The sequence below is a fragment of the Physella acuta genome, unplaced genomic scaffold (assembly GCF_028476545.2).
Source record: "Physella acuta isolate Inbredline_101_S28 unplaced genomic scaffold, ASM2847654v3 ptg000480l, whole genome shotgun sequence".
NCBI classification, from domain to species: Eukaryota; Metazoa; Mollusca; class Gastropoda; family Physidae; genus Physella; species Physella acuta.
The window spans coordinates 158,736-184,031 of record NW_026731999.1 but is presented as its reverse complement, the minus strand read 5'-3'; the positions used below and the strand labels follow the sequence as shown (position 1 = coordinate 184,031).

The following is a 25,296-nucleotide window of genomic DNA, read 5'->3' as shown; positions in this document are numbered from 1 at the left end:
TAGATTCTAGATCTAGAATCTAGTGAAATATTGGAATTGTGTCCCTTAGTTGCCAAATTCGTCAAAAGCGCGAGTAAGTAAGTCTTCAGTTACACCTAGACTAGTCTAGATCTAGCATAGATCCTAGATTCAAGGCCTAATTTTTGAAATACTTATTACTATTAGGCCTACATTTAGATCTACCTGCAATATTTAATTAGGTAAAAATAATAGATATAGATCTAGAACTAGATTAAAAATAGATTATTTTTTTAGTTTTAGATCTGGATCTAGAGATCTAGATCTAGATCTAGATCTACTTTACTACTTTACTTACTACTACTACTAGTCTATCTAGATCTAGAAATCTAGAATCTAGTAACTAGAGCAGGCCAGGGTGGTAATCTATCGTTTTTTTTTTTTGTTTTTTTTTACTTTCTCGTAGATCTAAGCATTTTGTTGACAATTTCAAAATCATTTTTTTAATTAAAAAAAGTTTTAGGCTAAAGTATCAATAATATAGCACACTAGTAAACTAAGCCAATATTTAGCATAGAATATTAACTTTCTGTGCAAAGTCATTAGGCCGATTCTAGCCGGAATAAGATACGCATGCGATACGCATGCGCAATGGAGAGAAACTACGACTTGCCTTAGCGGCGATGTTTTCGATGGTACTGCGCATGCGTGTGTTTACAACCGCAGAACCCCAACACCAACCCTAATCCTATCCTTAACCCTATCCCTAATCCTATCCCTAACCCTATCCCTAATCCTATCCCTAACCCTAGCCCTAACCCTATCCCTAATCCTACCCCTAACCCTCATTCTAGCGCTAACCCTAGCCATAGGTCACTGCGCATGCGCAGAGCTATCTTTTGCCGATTAAGTGGAGACGTTGGCGAGAAAAATCTTCTTCCGAGTAGACACTTCAAAGTCATTATTAATGAAAAAAATTCCAAAGTCAGGTCGGCCTGTGGCACCCCTCACTGAACTTGACTAAAGGAAAAAATATTTGACCTGTGACCTTAATTAAAACAGAATTTACCTATGTTTTTTTTTAAACTATTAGTAAACATGTGCTTAATCTTACCCAATAAGTAATAAAAATGTGAAAATTGATTTTTAATTACTGTTGTAAAGTGAGATAAATAGCTTGATATCATAAACACGTGCTGTTTGAGAGGAAGATTTTCTACATAAACAGCCGCCATCTCTTAACTAGAACTAGAGTGGCTTCCCCTGAATCTCTAACTATAATTAAACAAAAAAAAACTTAAACAAGATGGCATTATTACTTGCCTTAGACGATTTTATGTAATTGTACCTAAAACTATAGAGGTAAAACTCCATTTTAGCATATTTTATTTGCCGCTTCCTGTTCACCTCTGCTTCAGCGTATTTTATTATAAACACAACGGGTTGCAGTCCTTGGCTTGGTTAAATCATCCAATATTGTGTGCCACCATGTGAATATTGTAGGGTGCTTTTTAAAATGAACGTAGGCACAAAAGTGCTCACAGTGATTCAATTTAGTGAACGACTATAATATTACCACATCTTATCCATATTCTGTCGCACTGTTTAAAACTAACGTATGCACTATAGCGCACAGGAAGGCCCAGGAAACCAAACAGCTCCTGATTCAAGTTAGTGAGCAACTATAGCAACCCATTCTATTCATCCCATAGCCTATTGCATTCTTAAAATTAAACGTAGGCCCCAAAGTGCTCATGGGTCAGCCAGTGGGGTGGCAAATCGCCCCTGCTAGGGCGGCTGATTTGATAAAGTTAGCAATTATTGTTGCCCATGGTCTCTTTAGTGTATAGCCTTTTTTTAAAACAAATGTAGACGCCATAGTGTTCACAGATATAGTAGTACCCCTACCCGGCCAAATAGAACATGGAAAAGAACGGTAGAGGAAGAGGCAACGACAACTGGGCCCACATGGGCACAGATTAAGGGAGCAGCCCAAAACCGAGTCAGGTGGACAGGTGTAATTGCAGCCCTTTGCTCCCCAGGGACCACAAAGGAAAAATGATAATGAAGTGCTAAGATAGCCGCTCTGGAACTCAAGGCGCCAAAATGTGTATTGACAAAAATCGCACCCTCTGATGCGCCACCATAAGAAATTTTAATTATTTTTTTTTGGCAGAAATTCTTATCAATTCCCTAAAGTTTCATGGCGTTCGGATTAACGGTGTCATACCGCATCCGACTTTTATTTTATACACTGTATATATAGAGAAATGGCATCTCAATCTGCCGGTTCGCCGCGCCTGTGAACCTATTCTGGAGTATTCTCATCAACTCCCCAAAGTTTCATTGCGATCTGGTGTAGTAATGTATAAAAGACACACACACATACTTTCATTTTTAAATATATAGATTATATTCTAATTAATTATAGTATATAGGACTTGTGTTGTGCTTGGTTATACATTTAATAATCTTAATTTTTTACAGACACTGATTAATTAGAATCTATAGGCTGTATTGATAAATAATTATAGCCTTTATAAGCCTATACTATACTATAAGCTAATATAAAAATGGAGGTTGAACAGTTGGGGTAAGGAATAAATTATAAATTTTATTAAATAAATAGGCTGATTACAGGGATTATGGTTTAGGTATAAGCCTGGTTTAGGACAAGGTAGTAATAATAAAGATAAACCTTGAATAATTCCTGCTGACATGTTCTAATTACTTTTAGGCTTATATATTAATTAAAATGGGCCTATAGAATCTAGATCTATCTGGCTAATTTTATATATGGTGTTTGTAATGATTATTTTAATGGAATTTTTTAAATAAGAATGTGTTAATCATTTCCTGGTATCGTTAATTAATGAATGAATAAATAAAAAATTAATAATCCAGAACAAAAAGGACGTTTTCTTACTGCTTCTTATTTTACACAGTGAGTCAGTAATTTAAACACATGAGGATGTGAGCATTACTCAGAATGACTGCTACTTGGGATGAATTTATTTCAGGTACACTCTTATATCTCATTGGCTACTTTCTGTCAGGTGTTCATTGCTCAACATGCTAATCTCATAGCTGGTCCAATGGTAATAATGAATAATCTTACTAAAGCGGCCAACCAACTCTGATTAGTTAATAGTACCCAATATTAGGGAGAAAAGGTGGCTAGGCAGTGTACACAATGTCATTATGTGCTGTTGTCACAGCTGAACTTCAAATATAAACAGTTTGGGTTCATCTGTGTACATACATTTACTGGTGTAACTGTCAGGAATTCATTTCAGACATTGTAAACTCTCATATGCTGTCTCTCCTATTCTGAAACAGAGGTCAGCATTTTTAAGTTAAATTAAAATATATAACATTGTTTCTTTTCAGAAAACCTTTTAAAAAGTGGATTGTTTACAGGTCTATGTTTGCTATCCAATAGAAAAGAAATTATATACTCATACGGCTCTTTGAAAAATATAGACAAGGTATGATTAATGTATAGTCTCTTGTTCCAAATGTTTGTTTAAGAAATGTTTTTTTTTTTTAATTTACACCTAAGTACATTAGGTACATATTAGTACATATTAGTACATATCTCATTGGCTACTTTCTGTCAGGTGTTCATTGCTCAACATGCTAATCTCATAGCTGGTCCAATGGTAATAATGAATAATCTTACTAAAGCGGCCAACCAACTCTGATTAGTTAATAGTACCCAATATTAGGGAGAAAAGGTGGCTAGGCAGTGTACACAATGTCATTATGTGCTGTTGTCACAGCTGAACTTCAAATATAAACAGTTTGGGTTCATCTGTGTACATACATTTACTGGTGTAACTGTCAGGAATTCATTTCAGACATTGTAAACTCTCATATGCTGTCTCTCCTATTCTGAAACATTAAATGGGACTTTTTTGGAAAGGAGAAAGTGTAAATTTGTGGATCCTGTGTGTAATATATTTTTAGTTAACCCAACTCTAGTACCAATGCACTAGAAAATTCTCAGAGAGTTCCTATGACAGATATTTCCCATTAATCTTATGGTCTTCTACTAAAAAAGCTATCAATCTAAGGAAAATAGTAAATTTATTTTGGGGTATTATTTACCTCAATAAATGTTATTAAAATTATTATATTGTACAGCCTACTTACTTAAGCCAATTTAGTATTTTTTTAAAAGAAATTATTTTCTTTGCAGGGAGAACAGGATCAAATTTTTAGTTTATTTTCAGGAAATAAATTAGAAGAAAACCACACCTGTTTAAAGCTAAAAGTGGTGACTTCTAATCAAAATAGTGTAGAAATTAACTTCAGGATCTATCATAGGACACAAACTAGGTATTGTATTTTTATTCTTAGATTATTGCTGTAAAATGTCTTGTGTTATTTTTTTACATTTTTTTTTCTCTCTCTTCTTGTAGTTTAAAGATAACAAATTAAATAATTCAACACATGAAGAGATTGTTTTTATAAGTTGAAACTCTGATAATTTGATATTTTTTTGTTTTAACAATTTTCTAAAATGAAAACTTTAATGTTTATTAGCACAATACCAAAAAAACTATTATTTAATTGTCTATGGTAGTCATTTTGGCTTAATATGCTTGCTTTGAACTAATCGGATAGAGAATTTAGGAGTAAACAGCTCTGCCAATAAATAATGGAGAATTTCAAAAGTAGTAGTCGTTCTAATCTTTACAAGTTATATAAAAATCTAAAGGCATAATTTTTTTATAAAGTTATAGGACATTAAACAATAATTTATACATGTTTAATTATACTTTTGTGTAGGAATTCAATTAAACAGACTTTATAAAATGCTGTATTTTATACCTTGGCAGTAAAACTTTTAAATATTCCTAATACTATCGTTGTGTATGTTTCTTTGTTGGATTTTTATTGATAAAAATATTATTTATATTCTAAAATTAGTATTTTATTTAACTGTTTAATTTAAGTAACACAAAATATTTTTTTTTAGTTAGTTTGAACGCTGTATTTTATATTTCAGCATATATGCGACGACAGAGGGTAATAAGTTTGGAATAACACTAAGTAAGCTGCCACACGGGGTATTCGTTGGATTGTTTCAGAAACCTGTCATTGCTCACAAGGCTATAGCCCTCATTGAAAACTTCACCGAAAGACTAAGGCTCTAAAACATTTGTACACAAGACACATTTAGTCTAACTCAATCTCTTCCCCTGTTGCAATGGCAGACTTGTTGGAAATAGCTGCTGCGGCTAATATTGAAATTGTTGACGCTGCCCCAGGAGACGGTGGGGATGTTGAGAGAAGTGGACATGCTGAAGGTGGATCTCTGTTGGGAAATACAGGGCCAGCAGAGTCTGGGGATTCCTGTGTGTATCCTGATGTAGCCGAATATGAAACCTTGTTCTCTAATCGTTACACAGAGTCCGATCCAGATTATGTCAAGGCATTAAATGACGTGGACATCACCGTCCAGCCACCATGTGTAACTGATTTCTATGTGAGGCGCCAGCGGGATGGCAACTGGAACAGGAATCGGGGTGGTTCTGGGAACTTTGGGGGTGGGGACCGGTATAGAAACAGGAGTAACCACGGTGATTGGGGTAGACAGGGTGGAGGCAACTGGGGTCGTGAAGACAGATCTTATAATCAGCCTCGAAGTCATGGTGACTATCACCAGGGAGATAGAGGCTACAGGGACAGAAGTAGGGATGACAGAAGGGACAGGTCATCTAGGTACTAACATTTGTTAAAATGTTGCTAAGTCAAAAATGTTCTTTACTTTTATTGGATGAAAATTGTAATTTTTTGTGTGTGCAAAGGCAGCTTTGTGTTAAATGAATAAATTTCAAGATTTCTTTATGTGAATCCCAATTATTTCTTTTTTAGTACTCCATTAGAGATAACAATATGAAGATTTTTTAAAAGTTGTTTTGTTTCTTGGAAAGCAGACCTGATGAATGCACATGTTCAGCATTACTGTTAAGAAAGTACTTGATGTTTTAGGGTTTTTATACATCCTTAATACTATAAAGTATAGTTTTTAAATATATAGCCATCCAATATAATTCAAGCCATCTGCTTTGTAAATTTTCAATGTCTCTGACAATTAAAAATATCACATGAATACAGAAATTTATTAAAATAAGTGTATTTGCACCACACTTGGCAACTGATGTAATGAGACTTGACAGCTCTATGATGGGCAACAAGATAAATCTCATGTCAAATTCTGATCTTAAAATCTGTGTGAATGTATGCAGACTGAGTGTGCAAAAAGAACGAAGAAAAAATTCATGAAAATATTTATTTTAGTCATTTTAACAGTAAAATCACAAGAAATCCACCAAACTATCTGCATATGAAACAAGTTTAGGTTTTACCTAATACTTAGAGCTAGGAAAATGTTCCTTAATAATAATACAATTGTAATTTCATAAACCCAAAACTAAGACCAAAAAAAACTTTTCTATCCAAGGACACTTCAATTATTTACAATGTGAATATTTCAAAGTTTTCAATTTAATACAAACAAGTCCTTGAATTGCATAAATGAATACTAATAGTAATATGGTTGCATGAAAAGTTACAAAATGCTTAACATTTTTCAAAGGATTTAGGAGCTAGATTTATTGCTTAGTATTTCATAGAAGATGCTTCCCCCTCCCTTTTTTTATGTAACACCTTACAAAAAGAAATAAATATGTGGTTTAGATTACCCAGTATTCTTACTATTTCATTTAAAACTTAATATACAGTTAAAATTAAACAGTGGAAGGGGGTTGGACCTCAGCAGCTAATTTGTGTTAGTGAAGTTTGTAATAAATAGTTCTTAAATGTAAAAGATAGATATAATTTAAATAAAAATGTATTACCTACATACTTTATGAAGTATAAACAATGCACATGTTTGTAAATGTTATTTTGAATTAAAATTATAATCGTGCATAACTATAATTATTTTTACAAAACTAAGTCCACATGATAAAGCAATATTTATAAAAGAATTGTAGAAATGAACTATTAGTTTATGCTTGCAATGATAGTGATGAAAGTAAATGAAGCATGCCAAACTGTAACAGGAGTAGTATGATCTTTCTGTATTATTAAGTTATTCTCTTTTCAACACTGTTTGAGAAAACTTTAAAAAAATTCTATCAATATTTCTTACACTTTGGTCAAAATTTTAACTGTTGAAGATAAAAAAATTTCTATCTACATTTCTTAAACCTTGGTCAAAATTTTAACTGTTGAAGGAATAAAGAATATGTATTGTTTTTATCTTGGTCCATGAACATTAAATAAAAAGGGGGATACAATTTCAATCAATTGGGAAGTAAAGATCTGACAGGCTGAGCATTAATAAATAAACACGGAAACAAGTGGAGTCAGTGATAGAATGGTTTATGAATACAAGGTCATGGGAGGTCATTTCTTCAAAGCAGAAAAGATAGAAAAAAATCAAGCTTCTTGCTTCAAGATATTAAATATATAGCGAATCAGTAACTAAGTAATTAATGCAGCTGAGAGATTTAAAAATCTTAAACAAGTGCAGTTGAAGGATGTTAGAACTAATGAATGCAGTTAAAGAACAGACTAGCTGCACTTGAATGAATGAAATCTCAAGTACAATTTTAATTGATATCTCCTCCGGTTTTTCCTTGTGGAACTATCAACAATTTTCTCTAAAAAAAAAAATTTACATCACTTTATTTATATTATATAGCTTTATAAATTATAACATTGTAAAGAAAAAAGAAAATTCTATTATAATTACCAATTAGTTTAAAGTACAACTAAAACAAATTACATGGTGGATTCAAAAATATTGGTGACTTAATTAAAAGATTAGGTGTAGTCAACAAAACATGTATCAACAAGGTGAGAATATAACAGACAAGCAGCAAGTAACAGTTGGTAGAAGTAAATCAACTAAACAAAGTGCAAGAGCTAAACATTAGGTGGCGGGGGGGGGGGGGGGGGGGAAATAACTAAATTTGCAGCTCCTTGATGGAGAAATCAACTGTTTATCGGCATGATGCTTTTGCAATGAATGAGCCAGGTGAAAATCCCAGCTATTATATCATTATTCCTTTACTAAATTCTTTATTGAAAAAAAATTAGGAAGAAATACTTATTTTGACACAGTAAAAAATTTTTTTTCAAATACTGACTGATAAAAATTGGGTAATACTAAAATTGGTAAGAACTATACTTTTGTTTTGAGAATCCTCCTCTTTTTTTATCTTTCACAAGATGTCTAACTAAAATGAGAGCTGTTGATTTTGCCTTACAAAAAACAAACATTTTAAACACTTTCAGATAAAAAAAAACAACCCAAAGCATAGATATTTATACAAAACATCTTTTGACTTGGTTTTTACAAAATAACATTAAAGTATGAAATATAACTGTTCAATTTATTTTATAATACACTTGATTTTAGCTCAGGGAACTGTTTAAAAAGCATGTATTTATTTAAAAATATATATGTATATATGCCTATATATATATATATATATATTAAACAAAATTTACCGAAAAGACATTCCAGTAAAATTTTTTAGATTAAAAATATTTATATTTATGACAATTGTAAATGGAAAAAATAAGGAAAAAACAACTTGTATAGCAAAAATACTTCTGACTAAAATGTCATTTCAGTTTAGCATGAAACAAAATATGAAATATAAAGCTCGTTTTAAAATAATGAGCATGGCTTCTCAGCAAAATAAAAATTCCTGCAAGAGTTAGTATTATTTATTAATATTGCTTTAATAAGTAAATAAGGAAATTTTTAAAAATTAACTCTCTCAACGCAAAACAAAAAAAAAATGAAGGTTAAGAACAACCGTAAAAGAAATTATGGTATTATAATGTTAAAATTATTTATTTCTTTATACATACATACTGAATTGTTCAAGATTTTGACAGTAAAATATATACTATCTTTTCCACCGTTTAAACTTCATTTAACTAACCCTTTAATTCATCAAAGGGGAAAAGTATCTTTCAATTATTAGCATGCCCTAAGTTTTATATTGACTGAAATAAGCAATTTATATAATTTAAAAAAACTCTCCAATGATAGCTGATGTAAAGAATTGAGAAACTATTTACAATCAAGTATAAAACTGTACAGGACAGACAACAGCAGTATGAACTAAAACTTTAAAAAAAAAAAAAAAAACAATGGCATTTATATAAAAAAAAAACTGGAAGGCTGCTAGGTCAGAGCCTATAACAATGGCACCCACAACTTTTTTCCTTCAGTAGTGCTTCAAGTAGGCTAGAATGTCAGTCTCTATGCTTTATTTGAGCTCTCACCACTGTCAGCTGCCCCTGCTATCACATTATTGTTCCCTGCTATGTACACATTGCAAGATTTTTCCCCTGAAAGACTTTTCTCCAAGCTCCTGGGGCTCAGGTCGATGACAGGAGAAGGTGACATCATCGATGGCCATGACAGGTTGTTGACCTGGTTTTCCGAAGATCTACGAACCTCCAAGTTCAGCTGGTTAAGAATATTCATACTAGCAGGGTCATGGGGTGGAGGCTTAAGTCGCCCGTTGACCAATTCACCTTTATCGTTGGCATCCAAAACTTTAACAATGTGCTCCAGAAGAATACCAAAGAAATTATCGATAGCCTCAAATCCTGGTGTAGTCAAATAAAAATGATTGTTATTTGTTTTTTTAACTTAGTTACTATAAATCATAAATACTTTCAGCTTTGTTAATTTTTTTTTATTACAAATAATTTTAAATAGTTATTTCCCTTTCTTCAGACAGGATCCTTTTACTTTTAACATGGACAATATTTCAACTCTGAAAGTTATTTTATAGGTAAAAGGCTTAACAAAAGTTAGGTAGGGAAAAGAAAAAACCTAATTTGAATAGATACTATATAAAATAAAATGTTTTCAAAGAAATTCAAGAATCGTAAACTAAAATAACTTTTAAAGTAAATTTGAATTTTGTGAACTTTCCCATTCCACGTTCAAAAAAATTGTAATGTTTATTGTGGCTAGGGATTACTATGGAAATTCCACTCACCTGGAAAGAAATTAATGTCAATAATTCCATACTGATTAGTTTGGCTGTCGATGATGACATCAAAACCAAAGAGATCCAGCTCCATCGCTTCTCGCATGCTCTGACCAAGCCGATCAAGATACACCCAATCAGGTTTTGTTGGCTGGTTCTCCAGTGTAGCATAGTCCACCTGGGTAAAGACATTATATAAGTTACCCTTTTGAACCTGGGGTGGTCCATGGGGCAAATGAAGTTGTGGTAATCTATTTCTGGGACCTCAGCATATGGAAAGTGTGGTCAGCGGTAAGCACTTTCCTTTATGTCAGGTACCAATCAGAGCTGGGTGGACTCAGGGACATCCTATGGACTCTAGCCTGGAATTTAGACTCAAGACTCTCTAGTTAGAAGCATTGTGCTCTACAATCTAACCATGTGGTCCCATAAAAACATTATAACATAACTTTATATAATGATTCCAAAGCAAATAAAAACTGTTAATAAAACAAATATTGGCTTGGGAATTGTGTGAAAAACAAACTGACTGTAGCACTGTTGATTACAACTAATAAAACTGTTTTATTACAGAAGCAACTTACAGCATTTAGTGGATGATCTGAGTCAGCTTTTGATACTTCCTGTGTATCAAAGAATATTGTTGGGTGAGCTGTAGATAGAAAAACATCATTAACTATTCTTCAGTACAGTCTTTTTTTTAAAAATCTCTTTTAAATCCCTTTCGTCTCCTTACCAAAAAAAAAAAGGATATTATATAGGTAATTTTGAAGGCAAACATGGTAAATGAAAAGTTTAGAATCATAATTTTGATACATGAGTTCAACTTTTTATCAAGCATGAGTTAAGTTTATATGAAATTGCTCACAGAGTTATTTTTAGTCTCCAGCTAAAAACTTTAGGAACAATTTTTAACAGTCTCTCCAACCTAGATACTACCAGTAATAATACCTCCAGGGTACAGGTTCTTTAGGGAAGGCCTCTGAATGATGAACTGCTTGCAACCAACCACAAGAATCTTATACAGGATGGCGTTATGGTTAATGAAAGACTGGGCCACACAGGGTGGGTCAATGTCCTTCAGCCCCTCTTCATTGAAGATTATAGACATCTAGGGAATAGACAATTCCAACTGATTAATATGGGTCATGTTACATACGCATAAATATATTTAAAATTTCCATACATAAAAAATTCAAGCTAAAATAATAAATTAAAATATAAAATTCTGATTTAATAAAAATTATTATAATTTTATAATGCCTCCAAAAAATAATTTTGTTATGTAATTAAAAATTCTACATAAAAACGTTTAAATAAGATCAATTAAGAAAGAATCTGCTCATACAGAGCACACGAAAAACTGAAATATTAAAGAAAAGTGTATTAATGACATAGATAGGTGAGTTGGTTTTAAAAATGCTTTACCAGAAATGCATTTATAAAACATTTAATGTATTAGTGCAGTATTTTAGGGGCTTGAATCTCAGAAGAATTATAAATAAAACCACTAAAAAATATATAGTTAACAAAAATTCTTTAAACTTAAAAAAATTTCTTGAAAAAATTAACAAAAATTTATTTATAAGCCTATTAACATTATTTTAATCCCAGGAAAAAAAAATCAAATTATTGAAGGTATCAATACAATATAAGTTTTAAACTTTTTATGAATGACTGAGATAAAAAAAAGTATGACCTTTATATAGCAGAAATTGAATGAATCCAATCGTTCAATTTAATATTATTTAGTGAACAAAAAAAAAATAACAAGCGGGTATCTAAACACAAAAAGTGTATTTAGTAAGAAAATGCAAACTACAAGGTATCTTTTTTAAAAAATGGGTAAAAATATATTCCTGATACTTAAAATAACAAAAAAAAAGTATACTTTCTCTTTTATTCATTGCTATTAAGATACCTGATGAGCATAGGTAGATCCATGGGCCAGTATAGGCTTGCATACTGCAATAAGAATGGTTTTAGTAAGTGTGTGTCTGTGTGTAAGTAGGCTCTTTGGCAGAGTGAAGTGGGGAAACAGTGCATGTTTGTGTGTTGGCCAAAGTGATTTGCATGCTACAGAAAAAAATAAAATAAATAAACCAATGCAATGCAAGTGTATTTCTTAAAATCTCTGTGTCCCTAACTCTACTTAATATTAATTGCAGCTCTATTGTCTGTTTTTTAATATGAAAATAATCCAATAAGGCTGGTAATATTTCACTATAAACGGTGTTGCTGCAAATTAAACAAAATTTAGTTTGTTTTTTATGGTGTCAGCTTTCATGTGCAGATTTGAAAATAAAAACATTTTTCGATAAAAATTATCATTTGAATTATTATTGACAATTTCCTATTCTTGTAACGAAGCGACTGTTTAAAAATAAGTAGAACTTTAGCTCCAATGATGATAATCTTGTGAGAAGTGTTCTTTTAACATATTTTCTTCATCATAAAATGCACCATGCTAAATTTTTGTTAACATAAAGGTATCTTTGTTTTTTTAATGTTGCTACTCAAACCTATAATGCAAGGCTGTACACTACTATAAAAAGAAAAACTTTGGTTTTATGAAAGAATTAATGATTTAAAAACATCATTGACTCAATAAAATATGTTTATAACACTGACAAAAATGAAGATTTGACAATGGAACATATTTTTTAATTATTATGGTCCAAAACTTGTGTTTTTTTTCTTTTTTTAAAGCTTAAAGCATTCTAGGATAGGACCATGCTATGTACAAACAGTTAAACTTCATTAAAAAAATGTATTAAATTTATTGGAAACACACTGGGCATTAAAAATAATTTACTTTTGAAAAAAAAAAAAAAACTTGGTATCTTCAATTGCACTGTAAGACAATCTAGTAGGACTTACCCAATGGGAATGTAACACCAGCTCTGGCCAATTTGCCTTTATTTTCTTCTCTGTCTGTAGAATTGAGCTCCACAAAAGTGGGAATCATGCAGCGCTGGTCTAATGAAGGTGGAATAGACCACAACTCAATTTAGGAACTAAATTTCTAAGCAACCATGGGAATATGACTTAATTTCTGTTGTTTTTAAAATAAGGAGATGAAACAAAGTAGGCACTAAATTTCTAAGCAACCATGGGAATATGACTTAATTTCTGTTGTTTTTAAAATGAGACGAAAAAGTAGGCACTAAATTTCTAAGCAACCATGGGAATATAACTTAATTTCTGTTGTTTTTAAAATAAGGAGACGAAAAAAGTAGTCACTAAATTTCTAAGCAACCATGGAATGATTTAATATCTGTTGTTTTTAAAAAATAAGGAGAGGAAAGGTAGACTAGATGGGGAAAAAAACCCACCATCAAGCTCACCTTTCATGATGCCAGATGTTGAGACCCTCTGGTACTGGGTGTACCTGTCCAGCAATCGCCTGATGCTGTCCAGTGGGTCCAAGACCACAGTCTCAGGATGGTTCTGGATGTAAACCTGTCAATCAAGCAAAACGTAGGGTAAATATAAATAGTGTTTTGAAAAAAAAATGTGTTAAAATAACACACTTCTGAGGTGTAAAATACCATGTTTCAGATTGTTAACTGTTTATTTTAAAAATTTAGCAATTATAAAATTAATTTATCAATAATAGCACTCCACGGTCAGAGGCGTATCCAGGTTTTCGTTATAGGGGGAGCGAAAAGAGCAAAAAAAAAGGCGCCGAATTTTTTACACGTTCTCTAAACGTGTATTTTATATATATATATATATATATATATATATATATATATATATATATATATATATATATACAATTACTAGCTGTAAGTCATTACTTCGCTATGATGTAAAATAAATTGAAAGTAGCACTCTGAAGAAATAAGAAAAAAACACACAATGTAGGCCGACAAAACAAAATTTGTATCAATCTAAAAAAAAAAAATATACACACACTACAACAAAAAATAATGAACGTAACACAATCTGTTCTGTAATTCTTGTAAAAAACATTTCTTACATAATAATTATTTAAGACAAGTGAAATAGGGGAAATAATTACTCTCTTAATATAAATATGCATATTTCTACACATTTAATTATAAATGTCAAAACAAATAAATAATTACTTAATAATATAATGATATTGTTTAACACTATTCGTGTTTACAAAATGTTTTTGTCTATAATCAGAATTTAATATATTGTCATCATAAATGCTAAAGTATTACAGCAAAAAGAAAATTTTTAAAATCAGAGTTGGTATAAAACCACGCTTTTCGATATTGTAGAAAAACATTCGGAATAACAGCCTACATTTAACTAAATGTCGGTCTTTTAGTCCAGATCATATATTTTTAATTAACTACTGCTTCTTTGTGTTCTTTAAAAATGATTTTTTAACATAGTGATAGGTATGGGTTAGATCACTGTATTGATCACATACCTTTTTACTGGTAATTGCAAAAACAATATTCACAGAGTTTTACGTTTAAAAGGCTAATTTTCTGGCGGCATGGTACTTTGGTACATCATTACGCGTTTTTCTACATGTACTTAACAGATCAGTTCGGGGTGGGTTGGGGGTGGGGGGGGGGGGGGTTCAACTTCATTCACCACTGTCCGGTCACTTTAGGTCATTTATCTAACCCAGTGTATACCTAGGTTTGACATTAATGTCGCTCTACACAATTGTGGTGGTGAGGTGTGTGTGTGGGGGGGGGGGGGATTACCAACTCAAAGTGAACATAGCGTCACTTTTTAGATGACTTTTCTAAACATACATATATATTACACAAATATATAATACACAAATATATATTACAGAAATAGATTTAAATAAGTAGCAGTGGTATTATGAAAATATTTTTTTTACAGAGGGGTCCATGGGGGAGGGGGGTTGTAACTGTTTCATATAATTTGTAATCGTAATCACTATTGCCCAAACTGTAAGAATACTACTACTTCATCGTGCTGACGTTGTTGATCTTGTCAAAATTTCCCCACCACTACGCAGTTTGCTCATAAGTAAATTTAAATAGAGGTGCCACATCAGTTGTATTTGTTCCTGTATTGTAATTTTTTTTAATTAATCACACGATTCAAACTGTATATATAAAGTAATTATGTGTGAAGTTTTATGTATAACATTTTCTAATTCAATTATTCGTAAGCAAATGCATTATACAGTTGCCTTAAACTTAACACCCCTCTTGCCAAGTGGTACTACCCGTAGAGGTTTTTTAAACATTGCAATGCATCGTCATGGTTATTTTAAGAATGGCAAACTGATGCAGCTGTTAATACGTGTTGTAAACGTAGACACAACTAGACTAGTACAATAATGCTTATTTGATGCATGAAAAGAAATCTTGTGATTTACATAGATGTGCCGACCAAAAATATGTTTTTAACAAATATCATTGTTTAAAAATTTGAGTTTAAAAAGTTTCCAAAAAGGTGCCACTTTGCTGAAAATGGCCAGAGGGGGAGCGGCCGCTCCCCCTGCTCCCCCCCTGCGTACGCTACTGTCCACGGTTTTAAGACAAAGACATTGCTTAAACATTGATAAAATTTTAGCCAATAAATAAATTTATACTTTCATATTCAGAGCACAGACTATTGAAAACAAAATTTTTTTTAGAGGGTTTATGGAAAATCTTGCAATGAAAAGGAATCTAGATTTTGAAATTTCTGCAGATGCCAGCTGAGGCAGATAAGAGACAGTTATAGTTTTAATTTCAAATGTATGCTTGATTATTGCATAGGGAAGGGATGAAAGAAAAATGAATAAGACTAAAACACCTCTACCTGATCTCATTTCAATGCTACTATTCTAATTACAAATAAAAAATATATTTTTTTTTACAAGAACTGAGTAGGGAGCGTAGAGAGGGGAAGACAATCTATTTTCATTTAAGGAACTTCCTGTTTATGCTCTGCTATCTTGGTACCTTATAATTTTAACCCCACCCACGTCAATGCTACAGTTTACTATATAAAAATATTTTAATCTTTGAAGAAATGAGCGTGAAGTATAGAGAGTAGAGAGAAAGAGCATGTTTACAATGAAGTTGTCTATTGCTACAGTAACTAACGATGCTATTGGGGGAGGAGGGTGGAGGGTGCGTGCGGTGAGCTGTGATGATTCATCCCCAGCAACTGCCGTACTAGTTGGACAGTGAGTAATAGTGCATCGCGTCTAGCCGCCCTTCCTTCCCACCCACCCAGCTTACGAACACGCTTTGCTCGCTGATTAACACCTTGTGAGCCAAGGTTGAGTTTTTTTTTTCCCCCTTCCGTTGCGCGTTCGTTTGGCGCGCACCTCAAATGTATTTATTGGAAATTCATTAGATAAGACTTGAGGTGTAAGGCATTAGCTCACCGGGCTGGGGTAAGGTGGAAAGTAGTTTTTTTATTGTACAGACCGGCTTAACCCAGTGATGGCTAGAAGCATTAGTTGCTTGTCTAATTAACATTAACAAGGTTAGCATTGACGTAGCCAAGTGCCGCGTCGTTCAAGGATAATGTAATGTGTTTCAACGGATGATCAACGGGGTCTAACTGTAATAAAACATCTAATGAACGTGGCCTAACTGTAATAAACAGAGGATCAACGTGTAACTGTACTAAAACAGCGGTAAACTGATGCAAGAACGACTGACACTAGAGATGTAGTCCTTTATAACCAGTTTAAATTATTTGGCTTTTTTTTTTTAAGTTGGGGTAAGGTGTTATGAAACTTTTTTTGTGTGACACGGATGGGACTGTGCAGACATTACAAAACTGTATTCTTGAGAGGCTCTCGTTAACTTATAAAATGGCATGTACCCACCCATCAAGTTTTAATCGCATATACCAACCCATCAAGTTAGAACGAAAGGTACCCATCAAGTAATAATGGTATTACCTACCCATCGCCTTCTAATGGCAGGTATCCACCCATCAAGTTAAATGTCAGGTACCCACACATCACCTTATAATAGTAGATACCCACCCACACCCATCACCTTATAATAGCTGGTACCCACCCATCATCTTATAACGGCAGGTACCCACCCATCACCTTATAATGACAGTTACCCTCCCAAAGTCCAATGTCAAGCACCAATCAAATTCTAACGCCAGTAACCAATTAAAAGCTGCCTGGACACATTTACAGAATCACATTTTCACTCGCATCTCCTTGTGGGAACCCTCAGGTCTATTTATAGACCACCAAGTGGAACCTCTCACGCGGTGAGCATCTCAATCAGGAGAGAGAAGAAAGGCGATTGTTGGGTCAAGCCGACCCGAGCTCAAAATATCCACCTTAAAAACAGAAGGAACAAGCTTCTCATTGAATTCAATGTCCGTTCTAGGGCAGCTCGGGGAAGCCAATCACAAACCTGTTTGTTGTAGGTTTTTTTTTTATTTAATCATAAAGGAATCAGCTACAGCGCCATTTCCAGGAACACCGTGGGGGGAGATCAATAAACGTCCCAATCAAATCGATCCCATGTGAGACAGCGCGCATACTGGTACAGAGGCACGGCTTCTAGTCCTGCTGGCCGGCTGGTTCATTCAACACTGGTGATCGTGGTTCTTTGCCCTTATGATCAGTGATATTTTTTTTTATACGCAGGCAGATCATAACTGATCAGTGACCACTAACTCATATTAAACAAGTAGCCGCATGAAACTTGACTAGTAATTCCCTAAGTGATAGACCACCAACTCTTTTAAAAATAGCCCCATGAAACTTGACTAGACCACTAACTCTTTTAAAAATAGCCCCATGAAACTTGACTAGACCACTAACTCTTTTAAAAATAGCCCCATGAAACTTGACTAGACCACTAACTCTTTTAAAATAGCCCCATGAAACTTGACTAGACCACTAACTCTTTTAAAAATAGCCCCATGAAACTTGACTAGACCACTAACTCTTTTAAAAATAGCCCCATGAAACTTGACTAGACCACTAACTCTTTTAAAATAGCCCCATGAAACTTGACTAGACCACTAACTTTTAAAAATAGCCCCATGAAACTTGACTAGACCACTAACTCTTTTAAAAATAGCCCCATGAAACTTGACTAGACCACTAACTCTTTTAAAAATAGCCCCATGAAACTTGACTAGACCACTAACTCTTTTAAAAATAGTAACCCATTAAAACTAGTAATTCCCTAGGTAAGTGATAGAGACCTCCACCCCCCCCCCCCCCCCCCCCCCATTTTTAAACAAACAACAAGCAACACATTTCAATAAAATCAAACTTTAATACAGCAGCTGTAGCTATTGTTACATAACTAAAGGTTCACGGGTGGCAAATCACTTAATGTCGTCTACCACTAGACCGGTTAGAATACACGTCTGTATTTTCAAGGTTATTCAACGAATCAAAATGTGTCACGAGCTTTCCATTAAACTACCTTGTATTTTTTGACAGGTAGTTTTTTTTTGTGTTTCTGACCAAGCCACCCTATATGGGAAAGTAAACACTACTGTTTCCGTTTTCTAAACTTCAGTTGATGTCGCAAGATGACCTACTTCTAAAAACTGCCAAGTTACATTTGCGTCACTAATACGTGACAGCCAACACGCTACCCCCCCCCCTACAATACACACACCCAACGACCCCTATCCGCCTTTCCATTTATAAAGACGACTCAGTTTGACGTCATCCCCCAGTCACAATGGTTATGCCCTCAAGTAGATTCCAATAGAATCAAATACTATCACCCAATCTAATTATAGATCTTAAACCAGCGAGAGATTCTTTAATTCGTTTAATTTTGTCTCTCTAAAAAAATAAACCAAAACAACTCTCAACCATAAAAACAAAGTGGGAGCAGATATTTTCTATTTTAAAGAAGTTCAGTAGTCTCTATTAGCAAATAATGAACCCCTGAAAAAAAATATCCCTCGGGTAGGTGTGGGGATATTCTAAAAATACCATTCACATAAATACCACATGACGTCACAACTACCTTTAGCAATAACAATTAGGCCATATATTTCCGCTTAGGACTGGCAACCCCCTCTTTCCTATACATAATGGCTTACGGAATTATTAAGTTTTAACAATGACTTTTTTTTGTATTTTGCAACAGCCTTGGTTGCCTATGGATTATGACAACAATCAAAATACATGTCAGCTATTCTATTTAAGTTTAAGAGACCAGGTATAAACAGCTGACTACGTTGTAACAGGCACACGTACTGATTTAAAAAGAAAAGAAAAAAAAAAACTCGAATTAACAGAAAGCCGAGGAAACAAAATGGAGGAACACAAACAATAATCGTTAAAGCTCAATAGCATATTTTGACCTTTGATTCCCAAACATTCATCAAATAAACCTAACCACGCGTAGAGAGTGGCCTCCCCTGCTGAGTTTTTTCTTCTCCCCCCAACTCTTCAATAACTGGCGCTGACTACGTCATTCTAGCTTCAACTAAATCCAACCAGTCGAGGCGGGGCGTGGGTACACACAAATCCTGTTTACGCCGTCCCAAAGCAGATATTCAAGCTCGGCGCTGACTGTAGGGGGGGGGGGGGGGTTGTTAGTTCAAAATACTCTAATACTTTGCGTCAACAACTAACCAATTCATTTTAACTAAACGCTAATGGAACGTTGAGATTACGAATCATCTTTTTTTTTTTTTAAAGTTAACAGGTAATTAATCACTAGGTAAAACCGGTTCGCGGCGGGCTTAACAGAGTTGAAAAAAAAAAGGCGTTTTGTTATCCATGTGTCAACACTGCAGAGGCTAACGGTGTGCATCGTCCTCACCACGTCTGATTGGACCAGCTGTAAACGAGGTTTGGGCCGGCCATTGTAGGTCATCCAACACGATTGTGAGCTGGGTGACAGGCGGTTGACTCGACATTGATCCGGCGATCACTGGTCCCATACATACACAAGGACGATTCTTTTTGTCGGATTTGTCCACACCATATCCGTTTTGTATTCCCCCCCCCCTCCCACTCTCTCACTAGCCGAAATCTTCGTCGTAGAGTGCAAATGTGATATAAATTACGGGGTGTGTGTGGAGGCGGAAAAGGGGGAAAAAACGCGAGTTATTAGGTCAAAGGTTACACCCGATCTGTGCTGTTCCAATCACACGAGACTGACTATCCAGGTAATGTTGCTAGCACGTGCTACTACAGCCGTCATATTACCTGGTGTGTTCGTTGGAAATTGTTTAATGCGCGACATCGACATAGATCGGCATATCGAAAGGACCGGACAGCCTGGTCAAATGACAACAACTTCACGCAAATTGCTTAAAAACTGGTAGATGAAGTAGGTCAACAGAGCCCCGGGCTACCGGCCCCCCATGAGCTGCGCTAGTTTGGCTCATGGTCCCACAGTCACGGTGAAGAAAATAAGTGTGTAGGGAGTGCAGCTAGTGCTGGTCGTCTCAATCATCGCTGGTTCTCAAATTGCTAGCAACCACAACCTTAACCATGTAATGCGTAGTTGTTTTTTTTTTTTTTGGGTCATAACTACATGCATCTGCGCTATTCAATCATGTTGTTCACGATAGATACGTAAACAGTGGATCAAAGCGTAAACTAGGTTATTGTGTGTTTAAATAGGGTCACCAACAAGGGCTTGTTTTTTGTTTGTTTACATAAATTAGCAAAAACTATCACGTGAATTCAACCGAGCGCTACCGTTCAACCGACTACTGGTAGGCCTACATTTTGCAATCAATTAGGCGTGTATGTTTTCATATTGCCGGTGACAGGACAAAGGGGGAGATGATGAATGAGGCCCTATGCTCCACAAGGAGTAAACAGGACAAACTCCAGTAAGCCGATGTTTATAAACTTTCAATGGACCAAGACAACCATTGCCTGCTCAAGAGCAATATCCTAATCTATTTGGGACAAGACGCGGATCAATTTCCAAAGATTGGGGGAAATATTTTTTTTTATCCACGCACATGCCCAGACAGTGACTTGTAATCAATACAACATCCCGTCTCTACAACAGCCAGTCACTAAAGCGGTTTGAAGCGGGTTCGGCTAGTCAAACCCAAGCACGTGTGTCGCTGAACATTCTGACTTGTTATCAGCGTATACACACACACACACACTTCTCAAAACGACACGCTCAGTCAAGAAAAAAAGGGACCCAGCAAGCTGTGTGTTGACACAAAAAGATAGGCTGTGTCGTGGCCGGCGGCGTGGGGGCGACACAGTTGACAAGGTGACGTCATTTCTGCCGTGGTAGGTGATGCAATACGAAACTGGAGGGATCCGTTGTTCGACTTCATATTGGGTTTCTTTTAGCCATTTTTTTCCTGGGGGATGGGGCACTGGAAACCTCCAGGGCTGGGGTGGACACTGTTTTAAAGTACATATTTTCTACATATTTTTTTATTTCGCCAGAGGGAGATGGGATGCCTAAAAGAACCACTGCTTCATATTTTGGTTTAAGAATAAAAGAATCTTTCTGTATGTTGTTTATTTTAATTATATTTTTTATTTAAAAAATACATTTCACGTACAGTATTTAAAAATACAGGAATGACAACTATAAAAAGACAGCTTTACAATGTCACAACTCCATTCATAGCTTCCGAAGCCGCGTAGATATTGTAAATATCGATTTATTTTTTACCCCAGACACGTAGTCGACTGAATGGTTTGATGGCTACTATCGTTCAAAGAAATCAACTTAGAAAAACACAACTACATATGAGAACTAAAAGCTGCGGTCAACTCGGGTCAACGATGGTACACGGACGATGATAACACTTAGAGCGGCCTAATTTACAGAGCTGAACTGTAGACCCAATCAACGCTAAACTAAATGTAAACATTAGGTTCAAGGACACCACACGCGGCTGGCTAAGGTCATAACTGAGACATCTCCGGCATCCACCCAAGTTCAAGGACGTTCAGTTTAACCTATTGGTCATCATTCCGGATTTTAAAAAAAAAAAAAAAAACACCCCTTCTGTGTGTCGACCCCCCCCCCTCCCCTCCCCCTATTGTTGACGTTCAAGTGACGTGCAAGCCACTGGAACTACGGAGAATTCCATTGATTATTCCGGCCTGATCAGCCTTACTCCGGGCGGGAGGAGAGTAGTGGGGAGGGGGGGGGGGTGAAGAAATAAACAGAAGGGAGGAGACGGGCGATTTAAACAAATCAATAGAATCGATGGCATTAAACCATCAGCTTGACGACGCTTGCCTTCCATTAGGTCTGGTCCCAGACACGTGATACCCGTGTTTTTGAGGGCAGGGGGCGGACATGAATTGTTAACTGGAGAAAGTGGCCATTATGCTGATGTGGCCATCACTGCTGGCCTGGTCATGACCCGCGATTACCAGAATAACGCCGGCAGGGGAATACCGTAGAACGCAACAAATACAAGGTGGATTTAAAAAGATTTATTTTTAATTCTAAGATACTCAATTATAGACCGTTTGATAAAAATGTGATACTTCTCCGGTTTTTTTTTTGTAAACTACAAATTCAATGAAGTTTTAAACTAACACTGAGGGTTTTCTTACTGCCCGTTAGCAAGATTTAAAACACAAAAGACATTTTAAAGTTGACATGAATGGTCTACAGCAGAGAATGACTTTAAAAAGTGGAGGGGGGTATTGTTTTAAAACAGTGAAATACACCCCCCTCCCCACATTGCAGACAAAATGTTGGGGACAGACAAAATGATTGGGACAGACAAAATGTTGGGGACAGACAAAATGTTGGGGACAGACAAAATGTTGGGGACAGACAAAATGTTGGGGACAGACAAAATGATTGGGACAGACAAAATGTTGGGGACAGACAAAATGTTGGGGACAGACAAAATGTTGGGGACAGACAAAATGTTGGGGACAGACAAAATGATTGGGACAGACAAAATGTTGGGGACAGACAAAATGTTGGGGACAGACAAAATGATTGGGGACAGACAAAATGTTGGGGACAGACAAAATGTTGGGGACAGACAAAATGATTGGGACAGACAAAATGTTGGGGACAGACAAAATGTTGGGGACAGACAAAATGATTGGGACAGACAAAATGATTGGGACAGACAAAATGTTGGGGACAGACAAAATGATTGGGACAGACAAAATGTTGGGGACAGACAAAATGTTGGGGACAGACAAAATGATTGGGACAGACAAAATGATTGGGACAGACAAAATGTAGGGACAGACAAAATGATTGGGACAGACAAAATGTTGGGGACAGACAAAATGATTGGGACAGACAAAATGACGGGCGCAGACAAAATCAGGACACATACAACAGGAGCACACACAACACACACCTCTAACTAAAAGACCACAGAGCAGGACACAGAACACAAACAAACGCATCTCACAAACCTCCAAGTTTCGCACGGCACGCTGGGAAGGTTGGTGTCCATCGATGGCGGTAGCTAGAAGGTCCGTTACCTTGTGTACCAGAAGGTCGAATGGCCCTTGAGTTTCTAACGATTGATTCAAGTCAATCTGGAAATAAGTAGGGGGGGGGGGGTAAAAACTTTAAAACCTGGTAACATTGAACACGTGTAAAAAAAAGATTAGGTACTTATATTAAATTATATTTTAAAAGAAGTTAAGCAATTAAAGGTAAAAACATAGGAGAACTATTTTATGACGGATACAATGCTAGACATGGAGGCCTTTATAAACACTGGCCGTTATTTTAAAAAAATCACATAACAAAATGATACAAGAAACGTTAAATCTAGCCCAGTATTATACACTAACAATCCAATATTTGTGTAGTTCAAGTATGACCAAGGTAAAGAAAATAGTGTATATGTAATTATTTTGTTTGGTAGCCCCCCCCCCCCCCCTTCCCCCCAGCAACCACATACAAGTACCTTATCCCAATCCACATGTTTTTTAAAAAGGTGGAATGGAGCAGAAACTGAATGAAAAAGTGCTTAGCACCATGGCGGAGATCCGTGTCGACACAGCCAAAACATCTCATCACCAAGAAAACAAAACACCCATGACGTCACATGCCGTGACATCGATTTCTCAATGAGCTTTCCGTTTCTGTCATCGGGGCTCAGCCCGCTAATAATAGAAGAAAGACGAGGCCAAATCAAGAATGACAACTCGCCGGTTGCCTGGATCAACGTAAACAAACTTTCCAACGTCGGTACACCAACGGCAAGCATACTCTTAAACAATGGTGTGGGTCTGACAATATCTCCTGGTTTAAGTGGGGTTGTGCAGGGCGTGTACAGGCACTCAAAGCACTGTGTTTACTCATTTATTTGAAATTGTATTTGAGTAAATCTCAAAGTTGTGGTACTAAGCAAATCAGGCCGTCAACCCAACCGCCTAGCAAATAGGCATGTATTATTCGTCAGCAGCGACGTTAATTGGTTAAACATAAAAATAGCTAAAGAGAGAATGTAAGTTTATTTTCCACACAAGAAAAAAAACGTAATTTAATTAACGAACTTTTAAAGTGTCTAAATTCAGGACGTGGGAGTTGGGATGGATGTTAATAGTTAGCAGGGGGCGTGGTGTTCCGTGTCAAGATGACTCAAGGCTTGATGACGTCACACTGCTGGAAAGGGTACCTGACTTAACGCATAATCCCCCCAGGTCAAGCATACACAAACAATTTCTAAATGGAATTCTTGAAACGAAAAGATAGTAATCAATGTACCAACTGGTCGATCTAACACAGGTCTGATGTGTTCAGGTTGTTAACAGTGTTTCTTCCAGACTTTTTTTTCTCCGGGGGGGGGGGGGCACTTGAAATTTTCGGGGGGGGGGGGGTAGACTTTCTTCGGGGGGGGGGGGGGCGGACACTGTTAAAAGTATATATTTTCTATGTAAATTTCATTTCGTTCGAAGAGATGCCTGGAAGAAAGTCTGGTTGCTAACATCGTATTGAGCTGCCCGCAATAGTTTGACTACATTGTTCTAATCTAGCAGCACACAAGTTCTAGCCCACACGAACATTGGATTACGTCCCATTCTACCCACGGTACCAACAGTGCGGGCTCACACTCAAAGACCCAAAGATTTGTTCTGTGTTCGCCAAAGAAAATAAACGGTTGGATACAGTCGTGTGAGCCAGCTGTGGGTGCAGACGATAGGGCAGGCACTCTGTGTAGGCGATACGCTAAGTATTTTGTGCATTTGATACGTAAGGCACTCTGTGCATATGATACGTAAGGCACTCTGTGCATATGATACGTAAGGCACTCTGTGCATATGGTACGCAAGGTACTCTGCATATGATGTGCAAGGCTCTATGTGCATATAATACGTACGGCACTATGTACATACGTTACGTAAGGCACTTTGTGTATACGTTACGTAAGGCACTTTGTGTATACG

At 35.7% G+C, this 25,296-nt stretch overlaps 2 protein-coding genes across 10 annotated transcripts in view; one reads left to right on the top strand and one right to left on the bottom strand.

Annotated features, from left to right (window-relative positions):
* On the top strand, positions 1–6,234 carry LOC131944063 (uncharacterized). 9 transcript variants are annotated; one of them, XM_059304527.1, is made up of 5 exons: positions 16–73; positions 2,904–2,978; positions 3,349–3,446; positions 4,194–4,299; positions 4,973–6,234. In XM_059304527.1, the coding sequence occupies exon 5, from the start codon at positions 5,174–5,176 to the stop codon at positions 5,693–5,695; it is 522 nt and encodes a 173-aa protein (XP_059160510.1). In that variant the 5' UTR covers positions 16–73; positions 2,904–2,978; positions 3,349–3,446; positions 4,194–4,299; positions 4,973–5,173; the 3' UTR covers positions 5,696–6,234. The 9 variants fall into 9 exon arrangements, with proteins under 9 accessions (XP_059160514.1, XP_059160511.1, XP_059160510.1 ...); XM_059304523.1 differs by having other exon boundaries at positions 17–73; positions 4,160–4,299; XM_059304525.1 differs by having other exon boundaries at positions 58–77; positions 4,160–4,299.
* Positions 6,235–9,158: 2,924 nt separating this feature from the next.
* The window catches only part of LOC131944062 (inositol-tetrakisphosphate 1-kinase), a 35,610-nt gene continuing 19,472 nt past the window's right edge, over positions 9,159–25,296 (bottom strand). Inside the window, exons 3-10 of the mRNA XM_059304522.1 lie at positions 23,311–23,436; positions 13,346–13,460; positions 12,879–12,977; positions 11,920–11,963; positions 10,950–11,109; positions 10,583–10,650; positions 10,008–10,176; positions 9,159–9,609 (exon numbers count right to left, since the gene is read on the bottom strand). Coding sequence (XP_059160505.1) covers positions 9,257–9,609; positions 10,008–10,176; positions 10,583–10,650; positions 10,950–11,109; positions 11,920–11,963; positions 12,879–12,977; positions 13,346–13,460; positions 23,311–23,436 — 1,134 coding nt within the window. The 3' untranslated portion in view covers positions 9,159–9,256. The remainder of the gene's footprint in view (positions 9,610–10,007; positions 10,177–10,582; positions 10,651–10,949; positions 11,110–11,919; positions 11,964–12,878; positions 12,978–13,345; positions 13,461–23,310; positions 23,437–25,296) is intronic.

Excerpts from the sequence above, each read along its gene's own strand:
- LOC131944063 (XM_059304531.1), top strand. The coding sequence starts at position 5,174 with ATGGCAGACTTGTTGGAAATAGCTGCTGCGGCTAATATTGAAATTGTT.